At 39.0% G+C, this 21,540-nt stretch overlaps 3 protein-coding genes and 1 non-coding gene across 5 annotated transcripts; 2 read left to right on the plus strand and 2 right to left on the minus strand.

The window, feature by feature from the left end:
* Nucleotides 1-1,705: 1,705 nt before the first annotated feature.
* LOC127904795 (uncharacterized) lies at nt 1,706-14,748 on the minus strand. Its single transcript, XM_052449665.1, has 3 exons — nt 14,712-14,748; nt 11,730-11,983; nt 1,706-2,602 (listed from the first exon to the last, which is right to left on the minus strand). Exons 1-3 carry the CDS (start codon nt 14,746-14,748, stop codon nt 2,102-2,104), a joined length of 792 nt encoding a protein of 263 aa, XP_052305625.1. The 3' UTR covers nt 1,706-2,101.
* On the plus strand, nt 14,371-15,854 carry LOC18110579 (peptidyl-prolyl cis-trans isomerase CYP19-3). Its single transcript, XM_006388840.3, has 2 exons — nt 14,371-14,476; nt 15,178-15,854. The coding sequence occupies exon 2, from the start codon at nt 15,200-15,202 to the stop codon at nt 15,722-15,724; it is 525 nt and encodes a 174-aa protein (XP_006388902.1). The 5' UTR covers nt 14,371-14,476; nt 15,178-15,199; the 3' UTR covers nt 15,725-15,854.
* LOC112325603 (small nucleolar RNA snoR86) lies at nt 14,920-15,039 on the plus strand. Its single transcript, XR_002979582.1, has one exon. It is a non-coding gene; the product is annotated as a small nucleolar RNA snoR86 (small nucleolar RNA).
* Nucleotides 15,855-17,063: 1,209 nt separating the features above from the next.
* Nucleotides 17,064-20,706, minus strand: LOC7487163 (patatin-like protein 2). Of its 2 annotated transcripts, none has more exons than XM_024591314.2 (8): nt 20,486-20,706; nt 20,208-20,329; nt 19,766-20,088; nt 19,460-19,694; nt 18,345-18,560; nt 17,972-18,247; nt 17,685-17,800; nt 17,064-17,579 (listed from the first exon to the last, which is right to left on the minus strand). In XM_024591314.2, exons 1-8 carry the CDS (start codon nt 20,508-20,510, stop codon nt 17,522-17,524), a joined length of 1,371 nt encoding a protein of 456 aa, XP_024447082.2. In that variant the 5' UTR covers nt 20,511-20,706; the 3' UTR covers nt 17,064-17,521. The 2 variants fall into 2 exon arrangements, with proteins under 2 accessions (XP_024447082.2, XP_024447083.2); XM_024591315.2 differs by having other exon boundaries at nt 20,498-20,705.
* Nucleotides 20,707-21,540: the final 834 nt, after the last annotated feature.

Below are 21,540 nucleotides of genomic sequence, written 5' to 3' on the forward strand. Positions count from 1 at the left end.
GGTTCGTGCAGCCATCCCATAATGGTTCGTTAGAATCTCTCAACAGATCAAAAAACCTTGCTGCATCTGCATTAGGTTCTTCTTCTACGATTGGACATCCCCTGACATTATCTTCACTCATTCTCATTGCATCCATAACCATATTCCTGTAAGGATTACTGTTCTCATTTCCAACTTCATGCATGTTACTAGCACTAGAAGTTGACCCAACCACCTGTTCTTCCATGCTCTCATCAGGAACAAATAGTTCTCCGTGAGCATACCAACACAGGTAATCTTCCATGAATCCTTTGGTTAGAAGATGCATCGTTACAACATCTTGATGCAGAAACTTTAAATTTTTACACTTCCTGCATGGACACCTAATACCGCCATCAGTAAAATTCCTCGGAATAGATGTTGCGAAATTAATAAAACCCTGGACACCGTTACAATAATCCATCCTCCGCAATCCTTGGGGTGAGTTCCGATACATCCATGAACGATCATCCATGACTTCTATTGAACCTCTATAAAACATAACAAAAATATTGGTTTTCCCCGACATTATCCAACAAGCTAAAACAACACTTATGTTAAATATTCATTATCAATTATCAACTATCAACGTTCATACATACAAATTTATACATATATAAATTTACAGAATTACTCACAACTTCGAAATATAATTGATAACAATTAAACAAGACACTTAAATAAGCTATTAATTATTTATTTCATCACAACGACACATTTAATTCGGTGTAATTCAAACAAAATTTCAACAATTTACAAACAAATAAAATTTGACAAAATCTAAAACAACCTATAACAACTACAAAATTATACATTCATACTACAAGTTTCTTTGACAAATAACAATTAAACAAGTACAAACGTTAACAAAATACATATACTAAAACAATAAAATTCACAATTAAATATTAAAACTAATTAAAAAGGATAGATTTACTTACAAAAAAATGATAAAATCTACAAGAAACGGATATTGTGACCACGTACAAGATATAAGAAACTTGAGTGCTCGTGTTGAGAATAGTGGAGAGTTTGGGATGGGTGTTTGGCTGCAGTTTGGGAGGAGTTTGGGAGGGGAGAGGTGGGATGGGAAAGAAGAAGAAGGAGAAACAGAGGATGAGAGTGTCGGCAGATGGGTGCATATAATGGTTTTTTCCGACGGTATCACCGACGAAAGGAATCCGTCGGTGATACCGTCGGTGATGCCGTCGGTGACAGCGCCACGAATCCCTCGGTACTTTCCATCGGTAAAATCCCCTGACGTCACCATGCCGTTGCGTATTTCCAGACAAAATGTATATTCCGTCGGTGAAGTCGACGATATATACCGACGGAAATATTCCGTCGGTATATGCCGACGGAATTACCGACGGAAATATTCCGTCGGTATATACCGACCGATTTGGAGACGGAATTATGTCCGTCGGTAATTATTACCGACGGAATATTTCTGTCGCGCGTCGGAAAACACCGCGCGGCGTCCCCGTCCTGGCGATGACGGTTTTGCTCTCTGTTATTGGAATTGATTTTGTTGGGAGTCGCCACCTAGTATTTAATTGAGGGTTACTAGGAAACCCAAGTTGACTGGTCTTGTCAGAGATTCGCGGGTAAGGGACTGATTGTGGTTAGGGAAGGTGTTAGCACCCCTAACACACCCTACCTGAGGTAAGCTGCTTTGTAGTTGTGATGTGTTAAAGAAGTTTTAAAAATTTTGTCTTTTCATCGGAATTTAGAAATACAACTTTCGTACAAGTTTGTACTTCTACACCGTGATCCAATCAAAATATTAAATCCTTCTTTATTCTTTTGCCGTCTTGTTATGAAAAAATTCCTGAAATAAATACAAACATGCATTTTTTGTTTTTTTTTTTTTGCCTTTTTTTTATTTTTTATAACATAATAAAAAAACAAACACAAACACACATTTTTTATTATATTTTATTCTTTTGTCTTCTGTTTTCCTTTTCTTTTCTTTTTTTTTTGCTTTTTCTTCTTTTTTCTTTTTCTCTTTTTTTTTTTTACATCCACAATACAAGTTATAAAATTCAAAAATAAATAAAAATTACATCAAATAATCCAAATTTTACAAAACAGTCCTCAAAACTCCAGAAATTTGCAAGGGAACCACTGAAACTACAGGAATTCGTGCGCAGGAATGCTGGCGGCGCGTGTTCCAACGCGCCACCGTTCCTGGCGGTGGCGTGGCTTCACGCGCCGCCGCTGATGCCGGAAGCAGGCGGATCTGCCCTGCTTTCTCCTTCTCTTCCCTTCCCTGCCGGCTGTGAGGAACACCACTACCTGCAAAACACAAAAAACGCAAGCAACAGTCTTTTGGTTTTGTTTTCCTTAGATCCGGTTCCTTCGGGTCTGTCACGGTTGGATCTGCTTCACTGCAGATCGGTTTCCTCCGGTCATCTTCTTCTTCAAGTGGCCGGTCGCTGGACCATGGAGCTGCTGGTCTGTGGGCGCTGGTTGAAGGAGACGGCGAGGTGGCTTGCTGGGAGGAGCTGCTACAGGTGTGGGTTTCTCCGGGTGTGGCCGGCTGCTGTTGATGGAGACGAACTGCCGCCAAGAGGAGAAGGAAGTGTTTCCTGGGCGCAGGGAGCAACCGCGGGTCTGTGGGCACAGCCGTGTGTGGGTCGGAGCTGAGGAAGAAGGGAGCCGCTGTGGAGGCTGTTGGGTGGAGCAACCGGGTCTGCTGGAGGAAGACGGACTGCTGCTGGCCGGTGAGGGAGACGCTGCTGCGGAGAAGGAGAAGAACGGGACCTGCGGCTGAAAAGAAGAAGGAAATGGGGGCGCCGGCTGGAATGGGAAGAAGAAGGTGCTGGAACAAGGCTTAGGGAGGTGACGAGGGAGAAGATTGTGTCGGTTTTGGGAGAGAAAATGGAGTGGGGAGCAGCTGTGGAGAGGGGAAGGAAAATGGTGAAATGGCGTGGAGGAAAGGGAGGAAAATGCTGGCCCCTGTCTTGGTAGAGAAGATGGAGAGGCAGCCAGCAAAAATGGGTTGAGCGGCCGGTTTCTGAGAAAGAAAATCAAAGCCGGGTGGGGGCGGCGGCTCTAGAGAAAAAGATGGGTTTAGGGTTAGGTTTTTTTTGTATTTTTTACTGATGTTGTCAAAATTGCCCCCCTTTGCTTGGCTGAAAATAAAGGCTATTTATAGGCAAAGTAGTTTTTTCGGGCTTCAAAATTGGTCCCTCAAGTTTTGTGTTTGGCCCCTAATTTCAAACAATTCACTTGGTAAAAATTAAATTGGGTCTCTTAAAATTCCGATCTTTTCAATTAAGTCCCAATTGAGCTCCCAAACTTAATTTTCACCAATTTAGCCCTCCAATTAATTTTGACCCGCTTAAAGTATAATTAAGTCCTTGCACTTAATTAACTCCTTCAATTGGACCCAAATTAATTCTTGAACATAATTAAAATTTAATTTGGCCCATTGTCGCACGTGAGCGACGTCGCGGCGATCGTCCACCCACAAAAAATAAATATGGGGATATATATATCTGGTAAATATGGGGAGACAAGGAATTCGTTGTCTCTTAGTAGTGAAAAATGGTGTGGGAGTCGCCACCTAGTATTTTGGTCACTAGGAACCCTAACTGGTCTCAGAGATCGGGCACGGGGACTGGTTGCGTAAAGGGAAGGTATTAGCACCCCAAATACGCCCTACCTAAGGTAAGCTGCATTGTTTATTTGTCTGATAAAATTCAAGGTCTCGTTGTGTTTCCTAGTTGTTGGTCTGTCTACGGTTCAAGAAAAGTCCTCCTCAATAAGGAGGTCCTTATCTTATCGGGTAAAACCTAACCGTTCTAATGTCTATGTATGTTGGTCCGTCTATGGTTCAAGAAAATTCCTCCTCAATAAGGAGGTCCTTATCTTATCGGGTAAAACCTAACCGTTCTAATATCTATGTAAAAAAACCATATTTTTAATATCAGGAATACGTTTTATGTATAAATTCGTAATCCCAAATACTAAAAGAAGACAAAAAGATTTTTTTAGAATTTTTGAAATATTGGCCTAGTTCTCATGGCTTGAATAAACTGGTTATTAAAGCCAAAATGCATGCTAATACATATATCGTTTTGAAATTTCCTTTGTTGTGTGAAAATATGATGTTATAATATTTATATATATACGTTGGAGAGACTAGGCCGTATGCACGAAAACAAAACATTTTTAACTTATTTTATTTTTTATGTCTTGACGAAAACCGGGTATTTTAATACCGGATTTGTATCGTTACAGTATAAAAATACAAACCGGTATTGATCAAAATACAGTAATAAAATTATAACAAAATCACATATTTTTTGAAATAATTTTTAAAGAATTTTTTGTTCGAATGGGCCAGTCCCGGCTCGAAAGGAGACTGGGCCGAAATCGGCCCAAAATAAATTGGGGCCTGGTTTCTACAGGGCTGGACTCAGCCCAGCCCAACACCACATGGCTGGTTACTGTTCACTGTACACACAGTGCAGGTGAACAGTAACCCGTTAATTAATTAGCCAGTTACTGTGCACACAGTAACCGGGTAATTATTTCCTTGCTTGCAGAACGTGCACAGTGCACGTTCTGCATGCAAGACGATGAACAGTAAACAAAGATAAGGGTCAGAGGGCTGACCTGTGGTGGCTCTGAAGGCGGTGCTGCTGGCGGGTTTGGCGGTGGCGTTGCCGCGGCTGCTCTTCCTCCTCTCTGCTGTTTTTTCTTCAGCTCTGTTCTCCCCTGTTTCCTTTGTTCCCTCTGTCAACCTTGTTCTTCCTTCTCTGCAGCAGCTTTGTGGAGGGGTTGGTGGCGGCGGCGTGTGGGAGAAAGATGACAGTGACTGGAAAGTCCAATGACAGCAGCTGTTTACTCCTTCCCCGTGCAGAGGAGCAGGTGCTGCCTTTTCTTCAAGTGGTGCAGCGCCGGGTGGGAGGAAGATGATGAGCTGAGGCAGGATGGTGGCGGCGTTTGGCAACGCTGGTGCAGTTGGCGTGTTACTGGGGAGGATGGCTGGGATGGTGTTGGTTCCCGAGGGTAAGACACGATTCTTCTTCTTCTCCGTGCAGAGACCCCAGTCTCTGTTTTTCTTCCCGGTTGGCTTCTGTTTGCTTTGCTTCACTGTTTCTGTCACCTTGCTTCTCTGCTTCTTCTTCCAAGTGGTGGTTCTAAGAGAAAGGTAAGCGGTGCCTTGTTGTTCTGACTGCTTCGCTGGCGGTGGAGGCCGGTGGCGGTGTAGTGGCTCACGGATGGCAGCTCCAAGCAGTGGCGAGACTCGACTGTTCACTCCCCTTGGTATTTCATTTTGCTTTCTCTTCTCTTCATTATCAAACCTCTTCCCCTTCTACACTCCCTATTCCTCTTCTCTTAAATTCCCTCCCCTGTTTCAAACTTCCCCCTTTTTCTCCCTTCCCCCTTTTCAGTTTCAAAAGAGCCCTCTCCCATCCAAAAAAATCCTCCTCTCCTCTGTTTTTTTTCGTTTCCCCCTCTCCATGTACTGCTGTGTTGGGTGCTATTTATAGAGCCAAGTGAGTGGGGCTTCTTACCGTTGCGCATGGGAGCAGGGCAAGCGGCGGCTGGTCGGCCATTGGGTGCTACTGTCGAGGTTCGGCTCCAACGGCATGGGGCCTCGGGTAGAGGAACAGTGTCAAAACGACACTGTTCAAATTCTTTTTTTTTTTTTATTATTATTATTATTATTATTATATATATATTTTTTTATTTGTGGGGACCCAAAAATGAGTTACAACACCCATGATTAAATCAAATTGACCCATTAAAAATTTAATTATGTCATTGGACTTAACTTTTATGCAAATTCGTCCAATACTCATTTAATTTGACATTTGAATTTGCATTTTTCTATTTTTGGGCCTAACAGCGTACACTTGGGCCTTGAAATTCCTCCGAAAATTGCAGCTTGATTTCCGCCTATTTTGCAGCCTTTCTTGGTCGGCTTTCTCCGCATTGCCAGCCTTTATTTTATTTTTTTATTTTTTATTTTTGGGAAAAAAAATGAATTTTGGGGAATCACCCAAAATTGGGTGATGACAGTTGCCCCCCTCTTTACAATGCTTATGGTAGAAAGTCTCGTAAGAGACTTTAGATAGTAAGCGTTGTAAAGAAGAAAAAAAGGATGAGATATGATTGACTCATCTTGTTGAGGAATGATGAATCCTCTTGAGGGCTAGGAAGCGCACTCGGAGTAAAAACTGGAAGAGTTTTTGAAAATTCAAAGATTTTGAAATGGTCGAACTGTCATGGGTGACCTACCCGGTGAAAATTTTTTTTTAGATGGTCTCATTGTAAAGGGTGACCTACCTAGGTGAAAAATACAAAGATTTTAAAGTGGTGAAAAATATATATTTTTCAAGGTGGTGAAAAATGCAAAGATTTTCCAAAGGGGTGAAAAATACAGAGATTTTTCAAAGTGAGGAAAAATACAAAGATTTTTCAAAGTGGTCTTGTTGTAATGGGCGACCTGCCCGGGTTGAAAATGAAAAGAGTTTTCAAAGTGGGGAAAAATACAGAGATTTTTCAAAGTGGGGAAAAATACAGAGATTTTTCAAAAGTGGTCTTGTTGTAATGGGCGACCTGCCCGGGTTGAAAATGAAAAGATTTCAAAATGGTGAAAAATACAAAGATTTTTCAAAGTGGTGAGAAATGCGAAGATTTCTCAAAATGGTTTCATTGTTATGGGCAACCGGCCCAAAATGGAAAAAGTTTGAAGGTGGGGAGAAATGCAAGGATTTCTCAAAAATGGTTTCATTGCTATGGGCAACCGGCCCAAATGGAAGATGAAAAGTGTTTTGAAAGAGGTCTGATTATAATGGGGGACCTACCCGGGCGAAAAGACAAAATGTCTGAAATGACATGATATGACTCGATGGGGAACGAGGGCTGAAGAGTGCACTCGAAAGGAGGTAGGGTTAGAAAACATACTACCTGAGAGGTGAGCGCTCAAAGGCGCACTAAAAAAGAGGCAGGGTTTGGACAACGCACTACCTAAGAGGTGAGGGCTCGAAGGCACATTCAAAAGAGGAGGCAGGGTTAGAAAACACACTACCTAAGGTGATTGATGACTCGCAGGTGCACTTAAAAAGAGGCAGGGTTGGAAAACAAACTACCTAAGATGGTTGATGGCCCTAAGGCGCACTAAAAAAGAGGCAGGGTTGGAAAACACACTACCTAAGATGGTTGGTGGCTCGAAGGAGCACCAAAAAGGGAGGCAGGGTTGGAAAACACACTACCTAAGGTGGTTGATGGCCCTAAGGCGCACTAAAAAGGAGGCATGGTTGGAAAACACACTACCTAAGATGGTTGTTGGCCCTAAGGCGCACTTGAAAAGAGGCAGGGTTGAAAAACACACTACCTAAGATGGTTGGTGGCTCGAAGAGGCACTAAAGGAGGCATGGTTGGAAAACACACTACCTAAGATGGTTGTTGGCCCTAAGGCGCACTTGAAAAGAGGCAGGGTTGGAAAACACGCTACCTAAGATGGTTGGTGGCTCGAAGGAGCACCAAAAAGGGAGGCAGGGTTGGAAAACACACTACCTAAGGTGGTTGATGGCCCTAAGGCGCACTAAAAGAGGCAGGGTTGGAAAACACACTACCTAAGATGTGAGGTCTCGAAAGCCCACTTAAAAGGAAGTAGATAAGGCTATAAAGCATACTATCTAAGGTGTGAGGGCTCGAAAGCCCACTAAAAAATGGAGGCAGATAGGGCTAAAAAGCATACTATCTAAATGGTGAGGGCTTAACAGCCCGCTCAAAGAGGTGATGGTGAGACACTGATCGGTCAAGGATGAAAGTAATGCATCATGATCAATATGCATGTATACTTACCTGAGAAATGTAGGTCCCCTTTCTTCATGGAGTTCTCCTTTCCTCAAGGAGTTCTCATTTCTTCATGGAGTTCTCTTTTCTTCATGGAGTCCTCATTTTCTCAAAAGTTTGAGTCTCTGATTGTAAGCTTCGATGGCTCTTTTCGCTCTTGCTTACTCGAGTCTTCTCTTGCGATATTGACCCCTGGGAAAGACTTGATATCATCATACTTCTTTGTCCTCCGCCTTTTTATCTCAAGGGTTGCCAATTTTGCCCGATGTTTCTTAGAAAGGGAATCATGGAGCCAACTCAACTAGATGTTTTTGATTGCCCCTAGCTTGATCATGTCCGCAAGTATTCAAATCAGGTTTGGGGATGAGGCTATATGAAGGAAGGTTTGGTTATTTACAAGGAGTTGTTTTCATGCAGAATTTTTGGAATTTCAAAGCTATTCCACAAACAGAAATCATTTTGACATCGATTCAAAGCAGACTCATTCTGAAGAAATTCAAATGATTCCTATGGAGAGGTTTTCAGATGTGATGAAAACGTTTTGTTTTGATTTTGGTGAAAATATGAAGTGACATTTGGTTGGTCACAAAAGGGTTGAAATATCAATTTCAGGGTTATTGAGAACCGTGTTTCAAAGCATTCATTTTATTTGCATGAATAATGATTTTGTTTCGCATGAGAAAGCACTGCCTACCGATCCAAATTGCTTGCCTTTGATTAGAAAGGGCTTGATTAGGCACGTAATGTAGGCTTGGGCTATTGGCTATGAAGAAAAGGATATTCGTAGGCTCAAAAGGTGTTTAAGGGACTTTAAGACTAAGGATCACTAGTGCTTATATCCCAAACTCTTTTGTTCATACACTTCTGGACCTTTGATTTGATTTGTAAAATGGTCCACGGTGCCCCCCAATGTTGGGCTTGGGCTCTTTCTCTTTGTTTTTGTTTTCTTCATTTGATTTTGAGCACCATTGCATTGACTCTTTTTTTATGCTCAGAATTTCGGATCCTTTGAAATTTTTTATGCCCCCCAGCTTTGTATGGGCACCTTCGATGATTGAGAATTTTCTTTTATGCCCCTCAGTATTGTTTGGGCACTTTCATCGTTGAAGACTTTTTATGCCCCCCAGTATTGTTTGGGCACTTTCAATCATTAAGGATTTTTTGGCACTTGCCCCCCCAGTGTAGGGTGTGATCCTAGTCAAGGTTATTTCCAAAAAACACTACTAGGCTCAAAAGGGGACTGCAAAGGATATATTTTAGCCTTGTGAGAGGATTATCAAAGATGGCCTTTCTTCATCTCAAATGCATGCATTTAGGATCGGTAAGCCTTACTTTCATGCGAGTATGCAGAGTGATTTATCATTATTCATGCAACCAAAACTCAGCTTTTGGAGTCACTTCATTGTGTTGTTTTTTTTGGTTTTCTAGGTGTATGGTTACCTCTCTAAGGAATCACCTGAATTTCCAGAACTCGTTTGTTTCGGACAAACATCAAAATGATTTCTGTTTTTGTAGTAAACTTTGATTTTCCAAAAATCCTTGTGAAAACATGGGGTCATGCTTGTTGTTTTGGGAAAAAGGGAAAACACCAATGAATTCTTGGCGCAATGGTTTTGTAAGTACAAAGGTGTGCTCAGTATGTTATTTGCATGAACACAAAAAAAAAAAAAAAAACACATGATTTTATTAACAGGAAAGGCTCATTTGACAGAGAAAGTCTTGTGGCATTTTGAGCCAAATTACCGACAAAAACTGGAATAGGTTGAAAAAATCAAGAAATTTTTGCAGGCATGATCAAGCAGGGGTCATGATTTTTTTTTGAGCAGAACAAAAACTGGCTCCATTCTGTGAAGCAATTCCCCTTCGGATTGTGTTGAGGCTTTTGATCATGTTTGCCCCCCAGTTTCTTTGGGTTGAGTTGTTGTTGGGGTTGAACAAAGATGATAGGTCAGTTGGAAGGAATCAGTTTTTGCTCGAGTAAGCTAGAGGCAAGTCAAGCTTTTGTTCAGAGACTCCAACTCTTTTTGAAAATGAGTGCTGCGACGAGCACGTTTTTTATCTCCCATGTTTTTCGCTCAAAATTGGGTGTTGCAGACTCATAGGGGACCCACCTTTTATTCTGGTGCATGCATGAGAAAATGTATGAACATGCAATCTATATGATGAACTTGCCCTTCGAGGGGTGACATATGATCGTCACTTTTGTATGATGAAACAAGAATCTTGATTCTTGCCCAAACTCTACAATGAAAATTTTCGGAGTGACGATCATTCTGTCACCCACAAGTCTTGAATTCAAGATGCTTCAAGAAGGGTTCGCCCCAATGCAGATAAATGATAGCACATACAACCTCAGGACAGGTTCTATTCATTATGTGAACATGGGTAGGTTTTCTACCTGGTCTCAAAAGGGTCTATGAGCTGCCCAGTGACCACCTCTCATGAAGGCAGTATAGGGGTTAACAAGGAATGGTTGGGGCACTCTGTGACCGCCATTACCGAGTAAACACTCAGCTCATAGTTGGATGTTTCACGAATCTGAACCCCGACTGAAAGTCATGAGGCAGGCCGCTACTTCCCACCTAGCTTAGAAGATTGTGTGTGCATTCAAAAATAAATACAAGTGATGCATGAAACAATTCTAACAATGCATGGATAAAATAAAACAAGACAAAAATGGCAAAACTTAAACACATCAAATACACAAAGCTTAGTCCAATATTGTCAGAAACAGTACCTCCCCAGTGGAGTCGCCATTCTGTCGCGCGTCGGAAAACACCGCGCGGCGTCCCCGTCCTGGCGATGACGGTTTTGCTCTCTGTTATTGGAATTGATTTTGTTGGGAGTCGCCACCTAGTATTTAATTGAGGGTTACTAGGAAACCCAAGTTGACTGGTCTTGTCAGAGATTCGCGGGTAAGGGACTGATTGTGGTTAGGGAAGGTGTTAGCACCCCTAACACACCCTACCTGAGGTAAGCTGCTTTGTAGTTGTGATGTGTTAAAGAAGTTTTAAAAATTTTGTCTTTTCATCGGAATTTAGAAATACAACTTTCGTACAAGTTTGTACTTCTACACCGTGATCCAATCAAAATATTAAATCCTTCTTTATTCTTTTGCCGTCTTGTTATGAAAAAATTCCTGAAATAAATACAGACATGCATTTTTTGTTTTTTTTTTTTTTTGCCTTTTTTTTATTTTTTATAACATAATAAAAAAACAAACACAAACACACATTTTTTATTATATTTTATTCTTTTGTCTTCTGTTTTCCTTTTCTTTTCTTTTTTTTTTGCTTTTTCTTCTTTTTTCTTTTTCTCTTTTTTTTTTTACATCCACAATACAAGTTATAAAATTCAAAAATAAATAAAAATTACATCAAATAATCCAAATTTTACAAAACAGTCCTCAAAACTCCAGAAATTTGCAAGGGAACCACTGAAACTACAGGAATTCGTGCGCAGGAATGCTGGCGGCGCGTGTTCCAACGCGCCACCGTTCCTGGCGGTGGCGTGGCTTCACGCGCCGCCGCTGATGCCGGAAGCAGGCGGATCTGCCCTGCTTTCTCCTTCTCTTCCCTTCCCTGCCGGCTGTGAGGAACACCACTACCTGCAAAACACAAAAAACGCAAGCAACAGTCTTTTGGTTTTGTTTTCCTTAGATCCGGTTCCTTCGGGTCTGTCACGGTTGGATCTGCTTCACTGCAGATCGGTTTCCTCCGGTCATCTTCTTCTTCAAGTGGCCGGTCGCTGGACCATGGAGCTGCTGGTCTGTGGGCGCTGGTTGAAGGAGACGGCGAGGTGGCTTGCTGGGAGGAGCTGCTACAGGTGTGGGTTTCTCCGGGTGTGGCCGGCTGCTGTTGATGGAGACGAACTGCCGCCAAGAGGAGAAGGAAGTGTTTCCTGGGCGCAGGGAGCAACCGCGGGTCTGTGGGCACAGCCGTGTGTGGGTCGGAGCTGAGGAAGAAGGGAGCCGCTGTGGAGGCTGTTGGGTGGAGCAACCGGGTCTGCTGGAGGAAGACGAACTGCTGCTGGCCGGTGAGGGAGACGCTGCTGCGGAGAAGGAGAAGAACGGGACCTGCGGCTGAAAAGAAGAAGGAAATGGGGGCGCCGGCTGGAATGGGAAGAAGAAGGTGCTGGAACAAGGCTTAGGGAGGTGACGAGGGAGAAGATTGTGTCGGTTTTGGGAGAGAAAATGGAGTGGGGAGCAGCTGTGGAGAGGGGAAGGAAAATGGTGAAATGGCGTGGAGGAAAGGGAGGAAAATGCTGGCCCCTGTCTTGGTAGAGAAGATGGAGAGGCAGCCAGCAAAAATGGGTTGAGCGGCCGGTTTCTGAGAAAGAAAATCAAAGCCGGGTGGGGGCGGCGGCTCTAGAGAAAAAGATGGGTTTAGGGTTAGGTTTTTTTTGTATTTTTTACTGATGTTGTCAAAATTGCCCCCCTTTGCTTGGCTGAAAATAAAGGCTATTTATAGGCAAAGTAGTTTTTTCGGGCTTCAAAATTGGTCCCTCAAGTTTTGTGTTTGGCCCCTAATTTCAAACAATTCACTTGGTAAAAATTAAATTGGGTCTCTTAAAATTCCGATCTTTTCAATTAAGTCCCAATTGAGCTCCCAAACTTAATTTTCACCAATTTAGCCCTCCAATTAATTTTGACCCGCTTAAAGTATAATTAAGTCCTTGGACTTAACTTTTATGCAAATTCGTCCAATACTCATTTAATTTGACATTTGAATTTGCATTTTTCTATTTTTAGGCCTAACAGCGTACACTTGGGCCTTGAAATTCCTCCGAAAATTGCAGCTTGATTTCCGCCTATTTTGCAGCCTTTCTTGGTCGGCTTTCTCCGCATTGCCAGCCTTTATTTTATTTTTTTTATTTTTTATTTTTGGGAAAAAAAATGAATTTTGGGGAATCACCCAAAATTGGGTGATGACAATTTCCGTCGGTAATTCCGTTGCTTTTCTCCGGTTTTCTGGTAGTGAAAGATGATGAAAATGGTTAGACAAATGATCCATTTTGGGATTATGTTAAGAAGTTAGATGATGGGATCTTATAAAATTCAAAATCTCAAAAGATAAATTGCAAGTAAAAAAGAAAATTAATAAACATGTTTTACATAAAACAAATATAAATATATAAATGAAAATAAAATATGAAGAATGAGTTGATTATTATAACAACATTTGATTAATTTCTCGAAATAAAATAATAATAATTATAATAAAAAGATGAAATAAAATAAAAAAAATATTGACATGTGTTTAATGATAACGAACAAGACAAAATAAACTCAAGAAAATTTTATTTTATTTTTGATATAAATTATCATTAAACTTATAATATTTAAAACAATAAATATATATATTTTTTTATTATAGTTTATAAAAAAGTGTTATTTTATTACATTAAATTAAAATAATAATTTCTATCCTTGTTAAAATCATGTTGAAAAAACAATTGTAATTTATTGCTAGGAGCATATAAGTTATTTTAAAAGATAAATTGAAAGTGAAAAACACCACAATCAAGAATTTTTTTTTAAAAAAATTATAAGAAATAAATTTGTCAAAACTCTATAAAAAAATAAATCTGTAAAACTTAAATACTGAAAACCCGAAACATGTGATACAAAACATTGTTTTATGCAATCAATTATGTTTTAAATTACATAAAGTTAGAAAATTAAACTTATCAAGACATGTTATAAATTGGATTGCCAACTCTCGATAATCTAGATTTTAAGCTTTAAATGGTTTTTGCAATTTAAAATACTGTAATAAATCATTCTAATTTATCAAAAAACATTAGAGGGGGGATTGCCTGCCTTTTTACAATATATATATATATATATATATATATATATATATATATATATATATATATATATATATATTTGCTTAATTGATGTTGAAAAAAAAGAAAAGAAAAATAAATGGTCTCCATTGATAATAGAATGAACCATCATCCAACTCTTAAAAAATCCTGGATGTGAAATTTATTAACCCACCATAGTAAGGAAATTAATCATAATAATAATATTAAGTAAAAAGAGAAATTAGAAAAGTCATGTTGCAAGCCAAGTAAATGTTTTTTTAATAAATTTGACCTAGTAGTTTGATTTTAATTAATTAATTAATTTAATATTTGTTTTGTTTGACTATGATTGTAGCAAGGTTTAATTTTGCTAGTAAGTTCTCCGACTCTCCCGAGTATTATTTTTGTACTTTTCTATGCTAAACCATGTTTTTAATGGTTATAATAATTAATTAATAAATATCTCATATTTCAAAAAAAATAAAAATAAGAAGAGGAATCTAGCTTGAGGTCTCATGTTTCAGTTTCATTACTATCCTTTTAAAGATATGTTAAATATACATTTAATTGGCCTTTGTGGGCTCTTAAATTAAACTTCAAGGCTTTTTGGTCCAACATGCATCAAGGCTTCCTTCCATCTTTTAGCCCGTTCTTGTGAAGGGTGATAATGAAAATAGTCAAAACATAAAGGGGTACAATTGAACAAATAAAAAAGTTCCTTGTAAAACCCTAAACCCCCAACACCTCCGCCTATATAAACCACAGCTAAAATCCTTCTCCTCCATCTCTTCACCAGGCCCCTGCAACTCCAATCTCACGTGTCAAGGTGCGCGCTTTCTCTACACTACTTTCAACCTCTCTCTTTCTTGTTTCACAGTTTGCACTGCATTTTCATTCTCTTTTTTATTAATTTTGAACTAATTGATGTAAATCTTGCATGTTTTGAGTGTTGAAGAGCACATATCGAAGGCTTGCAGGTGGTTTATTTCAAAAAATCTGTGAGCTCAAAGCTTGTGCAATATCATAAATCACCCATTAAAAAAACCCTTTTGACAATATACCTGTTTGCTTGAGGATTTTTTGTGGGGTGATGCACATTTTTTGATTCATTTGCTATTATTTTTTAAGGTTATGTTTTTGTATGGATTTGGGTCTTCGTTTTTATAAGAAATGAATGTTTTTGGATCTGGGTTTTTGCCTGTCTTTATGTTTGATGGCTTTATGTCTTTGGAATTTTATTTTTTTTGGGTTTTGTAAAGCCAATTTGCAGAGCAAGGGTGTCGAAAATGGCACAACTTGCATTGAAGGTTGGCAATACTAATAGCAATTCTCCGTGCCTATCAAATCTTGATTTCATTTTGATTATGGCCTCGAACAAGTTGCTACATTAGTTATTCTTTTCTTTGTTCTTTTTTATTCTGTTTTGATGTTATAGTTGGTGTGGGAATCTAGTGTATGAAAATAGGCATTTAGGAATTGTTGCTAGTTTAGGTACTGAAATTCCTTTGTTCTTTTGATGTTTAACAGGGTTTGAATTGTGTGATTGAAGATGTCGAATCCGAAGGTTTTCTTTGACATTCTAATTGGCAAGATGAAAGCAGGTAGGATTGTGATGGAACTATTTGCTGATGCTACTCCGAAAACTGCTGAAAATTTCCGTGCTCTATGCACCGGGGAGAAAGGGATTGGAAATGCTGGGAAACCATTACACTATAAGGGTTCGACTTTCCATCGCATAATCCCAAACTTCATGTGTCAAGGTGGGGATTTTACTAGGGGTAATGGAACTGGAGGAGAATCAATCTATGGCGCAAAGTTTGCAGATGAGAACTTTAAGCTGAAGCATACAGGGCCTGGTGTTTTATCAATGGCAAATTCTGGACCGAACACTAATGGTTCCCAATTCTTCATTTGCACTGAGAATACCTCATGGCTTGATGGGAAACATGTTGTTTTTGGGAAAGTTGTAGATGGCTATGGCGTTGTTCAGGAAATGGAGAAGGTAGGGTCCAATAGTGGGACGACAAAGGAAACTGTTATTGTTGAAGATTGTGGTCAAATAATAGAGAACTGAAGTGCATGATCAAGATAATGTCTTAGATGTATTTCACGTAATTAAGTGTTGCAAGCTTTATCTTTTGCAACCATGTAGTTTTTCATTTGAACTTGTAAAGCAATGCTCATCTTGTCATTTGCAACCTTAATCCCTGTTGTGCATATAAGAGCTACGTTGCTGGGAAATATTAAATTCTTGCTTAAACAATTTTGACACAAAAACAGAAGGGATTCATAAATTAAACTTATTTGAATAAAACTTCAAAAAACTTAGCAATCAAATATTAGGGATTGCAAATGCTAATCAACCACACATTCAAATATCTTGTTATCCAAAAACCGAAGCTAGGTTACACAAGTTCATATCCAACTAAGAAACAAGTGCCAAGCCGAAGTTCAGATCTTATTCTATTTCTTGGATGAGAGGCAATGTATACAACTCTATTTACTTGATTAAATCAAGCAATCAATTCAAGCCACCTCATTATTCAATTTAAGCCATAAATTCCACCAGTGTCTGGATACCATGGTTTGGAATTTGCAGGCAATGTTTGTTTTGTTAACGATTAATGTTCTATGACCTGTTTTAGTGTTTGCATAGTTGTTTATGGGCAATATGCATAGAAAAGATTCTAGTCAAGCTGCGTTGAACTGGATGACTGTTTTGAAGAAGTTTTAGGTTCATTTTCTCTTTAAGTTTAGCTAAGAGCAGTTGTAAGCCCCAAAACACCCTATAATAAGATCAAACAAGTCTAATTATATTTAGGTAAGTTTAGAGCTATCCATAGGTTCATCATTTACTTGAACAATCCAAATATTCATTACGAGCTTCTTCTTGTAGATTACTAATGGCGACAATCTGCTAATTGTTGCACAAAATGGAAGCTCGGAGGCTTTAATTTTATTTCTTCCTACCTTTTTCTTGGTTTCTTGGTGAAGCAGAGAATCTTCATGTCGAACTTTTATGAATGCTGCTGCTTTGTTTCTTCCTTTTCTCTTTTCTTGGTACAATAGAGAATCCACTGGTCAAACTTGAGACATAACTGCTCAAATCCTACCCCTCTATCACAATTCAAGAGCAGCTTTCGTTCCTTATGGTATTCTTTGATATGGGTTATTATTCTCCATACAGAGTACACTACTCTATCACTCAGAAGTCTGGCTTGATGTGTCAGTGTACTCTGTGAAGTTTTCTTTGCTTGCAAATCCTCTAGTTATGGAGTTATCCCCAATGATCTATTGTTCATATTAGCAGTTTAGCATAGAAGTTTTATCCTCACACACAGACAGAGCGAGCTTCTTTGCATGCATCGCTAGTATTTCCAATCTCATTCTTCAACGACATAAAAACTCAGACCTATTTTCAGATGTTGCTGCTTTATTTATGTATTACAATAGAGAGTCTACAACTCAAATAACCTTAGGATCACTGCCCAGATCCCCACCCAAGCTCATACAGCTCGAGCCAAATGCCATCTCTTGGTGGACATATTTATTTTACTACAAATTATTTCTTATATAACATATATAGCTTATTTTCTTATTCTTCTATAAATACTATTACGTACTACAGCTGATGAAGAAGCAACCTGGCCTGAAGTGTCAATCTCTGAAGTTGAAGTTGGTTGCCAAATCCTTCTAGATAGCTGGTTATAGAGAAGCCATATATATGCTCTCTGACTTTATTCTGATACTAGACTAGAATTACAGGGCCTTTTTTTTTTTCCCCTCTTTTTTCTTACTTTCTAAGTTGAAAACTAATGGAACTAATAACGGGTGTCTGGTGTCAGCAACATCCTATGTACTTGACAAAATATCATCCAGAAAGACTTGATCGGCTAGCATGTCTTATGGCGGACAATCTTTCGGCAAGCCTGCAGAACAACAGTGCATAAATAGCTATAAATTACACTAATTAATTAAGAACTAATGATCAGCAGAGAAACAGCAAAGCCAAGAAGCACGTATCTTGTCCTTACTTAATGAGCTTTTCTTTATTAGCTTCCACTAGCTCTTTACCAATCTTCTCGAGATTGTCAAGGTTTTCTTTGCTCGAGTTGTCCATCGAGGCTTCGGCATATGTCAAGTTATCAACCTGGTTAACATTCAAGGAAAATGTATGATCATTTAGTTTTCATTAGACAATGTCAATCATTCAAGCATTGCAACATCTTTGATCATGAATTTGGCAGCATAAAAAACACATGAACAATTGTAGCTACTGCATGTGGAGCTTCATACGGAAAGGAAGGTGGGTTGTAAATACCTGAATGCGGATATAGTTGTCTTCTAAACCAGAGAACTGAAAGAAACTGGATGTATATATTTCAACCATCTCATTCGATCCTGCCATCAAGACATCAGTCAATGGGCGAGATTGTTCAGGTCCAAAAAACCAGTTGACGAGTCCCCATGCGGTGTCAGGGCTTCCAACCTCGAGCTTGTTAGTTCCTTTTGATGATCCAGTTCCAAGGGAAAGAACAAGAAGTTTACGAGCATTGATTTTCTTTTCTTTCATCGCCTCACATATAGCCAGAAAGGTCTGATAAAAACATTGTCAAAAGCAATTGACTATCTCCTTCAAATTTATTGAAGATAGATAATATACATTGAACAAGGTTACATAAACTGTGACTTACAGGATTGTTAACTGCAACGCCCCCATCAACCAGGTTGTATTCCCTGGAAGTTTTAAGAGTGCGAGGAGGGTGACGATCAAATATACTCGTGCCATGACAAACCTGTTTGAGCTCGGTGGTAGTTGAAAAATAGCGAGGAGGAAGGTAAGTTGGTGCTGCAGACGACCCAAGACATACTTCTGATAGCTGAACATCCATTGACTTCTCATGCTTTGCCTGCATTTTTTCATCAGAAAGGATGATGGCATGACATTATATACCCAGTTGCCTTTTGATTTTGACAAAAAATTTAAAACACACCAAGCCATTATTTATTACTGTTACATTTTTCAAAGTATATATGGACAAATGATTAGCAGACAAGGCGATGTTGCCTGTTTAGGAATAGTGGGAGAATTGACATGCACATCTAGTAGACATGACAAATCCATCATGGCTTGAACTTTAATTTAAATTAATTTTAATCTTGAGTTAGTTAAATTAAAATGTTCTAATTGATTAGTTTATAATTAAGTTGACGTGCTTAGCATGGTGAATTTTAAAAAATATTTTTTAAAAGATAAAAATTAAAATAAAATCATTTTGGACACACAATGACAAGCAAATTAACCCAATGACCTCATATAAACTACAAAATAGTATCATGAAATTATAAAGGAAATCCCCACAGATTCAGCAAATAATCCCTTGCCCCCTGCACAGGATTGTGCAACCATCATTCAAGCCTAATATCAAGCTTGTAACGGCAAATAAATCTTCAATGTAAATGCAGTGTAAATGCTAAGACGCAATCTTAGCTTTGTTTCTAAATTCAAACCTGCAATCCTGTGTATATATATATGTTAACAGTTGTATTATTCAGTATGACGAAATATATACTATTCTGAAGTTTATCAATTAGCTCAATTCTCTAAAACTTCCTATCTTCATCAGAAATTACCAATTAGCGGTGTATTTTCTACAAAACGAGGATATTATACGTTTTTTTTTTTTTTTTGAAATTACGTGTGAACAATTTACACAGAATTCCTCTGTTATTCAGTAGCATCGCGCGCCACAGCTTGCTCTTGACGAATAATTTTCCTATATTTTACCACAGAATCAAGAAGAATAACCTTTGATGTGCAGAAAACTGTTGGCTGTAGAAGCTTGATATCAAAAGAAGGAATTATCACATTAGTCAGACTCTCAGAGAGCATTGTCTCTTTCAATAATTTCTGGATTATGTCACGCAGATGACCGCCATCATACCGGGGATACCACAACGTTAAGATAAGAGACCAGATGGACCGGATGATATCTGGAAAGCTAGACCTCATCAATTTGTCACCTGAGCTCTTGCCATTATACCTGTTAACATGAGGTAATAAGTGCGTGCAAGTTTTTCCATCTGGAAAACAAATTAACAAACAAGTACTAACGTTTCGACGAACTGAAGAATTTGCTCCGACTCCTCAAGGTTAAACTTTGCAATGTCTTTTGCAGCATTTGGGATTTGGTTACTTTCTTTTAGCGTGGTAACCAATTCTCCCAGAAGAGTTCCAACGTCAGGCTCGGTTTTCTGAGGAAATATAACAGCAGCATTTTTATGATAGAAGTCGTTGATATCTTTTGCAGCAAACAAAGGTCGTTTCTGATCATTTGGTGCAGTAATCATAGCTGCTATGAGCCCTCCTGTGCTAGTCCCAGCAATGTAGTCAAAGTAATCTGCAATCCTCACATCTTTGTTCTCAGGATCCAACTCCTACGAAATTAGATAAATAAATTGACGTTGAATTAGTCTTCCATGTTTAACATTTATGATTTTGATGATAGCAGTGCTTTGTTGATCTACGACGAGAATAAGGCTAGCAACCAACCGACCTGGAGCTTTGATTCGAGAAAGGCAAGGACTGTGCCAGGAATGATGCCTCTCACTCCCCCACCATCAATACTCAGAATGGTGATAAGTTCTTCGTCCGATCCATTCACAAACATTGTATTGCCTACATTTTTTTTTAAGTATAATAAGAACACGTACAACAATAGCAACAAGATTAATACTTGTTAATGTCAATATTGCAGAAGTTATAGGATTTCTCAAACAAAAGATTTTGGTTAGGAAACTTTGAAATGCTGGAGAATGCATGAATGCAAATTACACAAGTGCTCACTGCGGGTTGCCATCTAGAACTGAAACTTGAGCTTGTTAGGAAGTGTACGTAGCTGCCTCTTTACCACTTGAAGAGAAAGCACCAGCTCTTCTCCATCTTATATAGAAAAACGAAGGCTTGTTTGTCAATGTGAAAAGCAGGAAACATTTACTCAAAAGGCGGAAGAATTCATATCGGAGGAGGAGGGGACCAAAGCAAGTAGTTGATACCAATATTGCTAAACTCCGTGTAAGAGTGAGGATGTGAGTGGACCGCTGGAAGATTTATGGACATATGACAAATTAATAAATTCCAGCCCCATGAGATTGTTGACTTCTTGTCCACTCTTTGAGAATGGACCAGCTCTTCTCCGTCCTATATAGCAAAAGTAAGCGTGATTTAAAAATGTGAACACAAGGAAATATTACTCGGGCGGAAAAATTAGGTAGTTCCCTGCAATTCTCGTGTAAAAATGGGGATGAGAGCGGACCACAACAAGATTTAAGGACATTTTACAAATTAATAAGTACCACCTATATGATATTTTTGGCTAATTTGTTTACAGTTTTAGCAGTTTACTTTTTATGCATTTATATGAAGCCGGAAAAGTTGTTGAAAATTGAAGTTACGTTCTTGGCTTAGCTTCAGGAATGCTTGTTTCCGTAACCATTCTTTTGCTAAAATTTCAAGAAGACAGCTCCAGCATAAACCCATCTTCCATGGAAGCTCCCTTGAATGTTGTAGTAAACTCCATCCAGAAGTCTGGCTTGATGTGTCAGTGTACTATGTGAAGTTTTCTTTGCTTGCAAATCCTCTAGTTATGGAGTTATCCCCAATGATCTATTGTTCATATTAGCAGTTTAGCACAGAAGTTTTATCCTCACACAGACAGCGAGTTCGATTAATATTTTCATTTGTAACCCCAATACAAATAAGTAGGTCATACAATCAATATCTCTATACCAACAGCTTAATGTCCTTGATGAGTAGAAAACGAAGATGAGCAGGTTCAACATGATCACTAGTAATCATGGCCACTTCTAGAAAATCACACTCCAAAAACA

The sequence above is a fragment of the Populus trichocarpa genome, chromosome 19 (assembly GCF_000002775.5).
Source record: "Populus trichocarpa isolate Nisqually-1 chromosome 19, P.trichocarpa_v4.1, whole genome shotgun sequence".
Lineage (NCBI taxonomy): Eukaryota > Viridiplantae > Streptophyta > Magnoliopsida > Malpighiales > Salicaceae > Populus > Populus trichocarpa.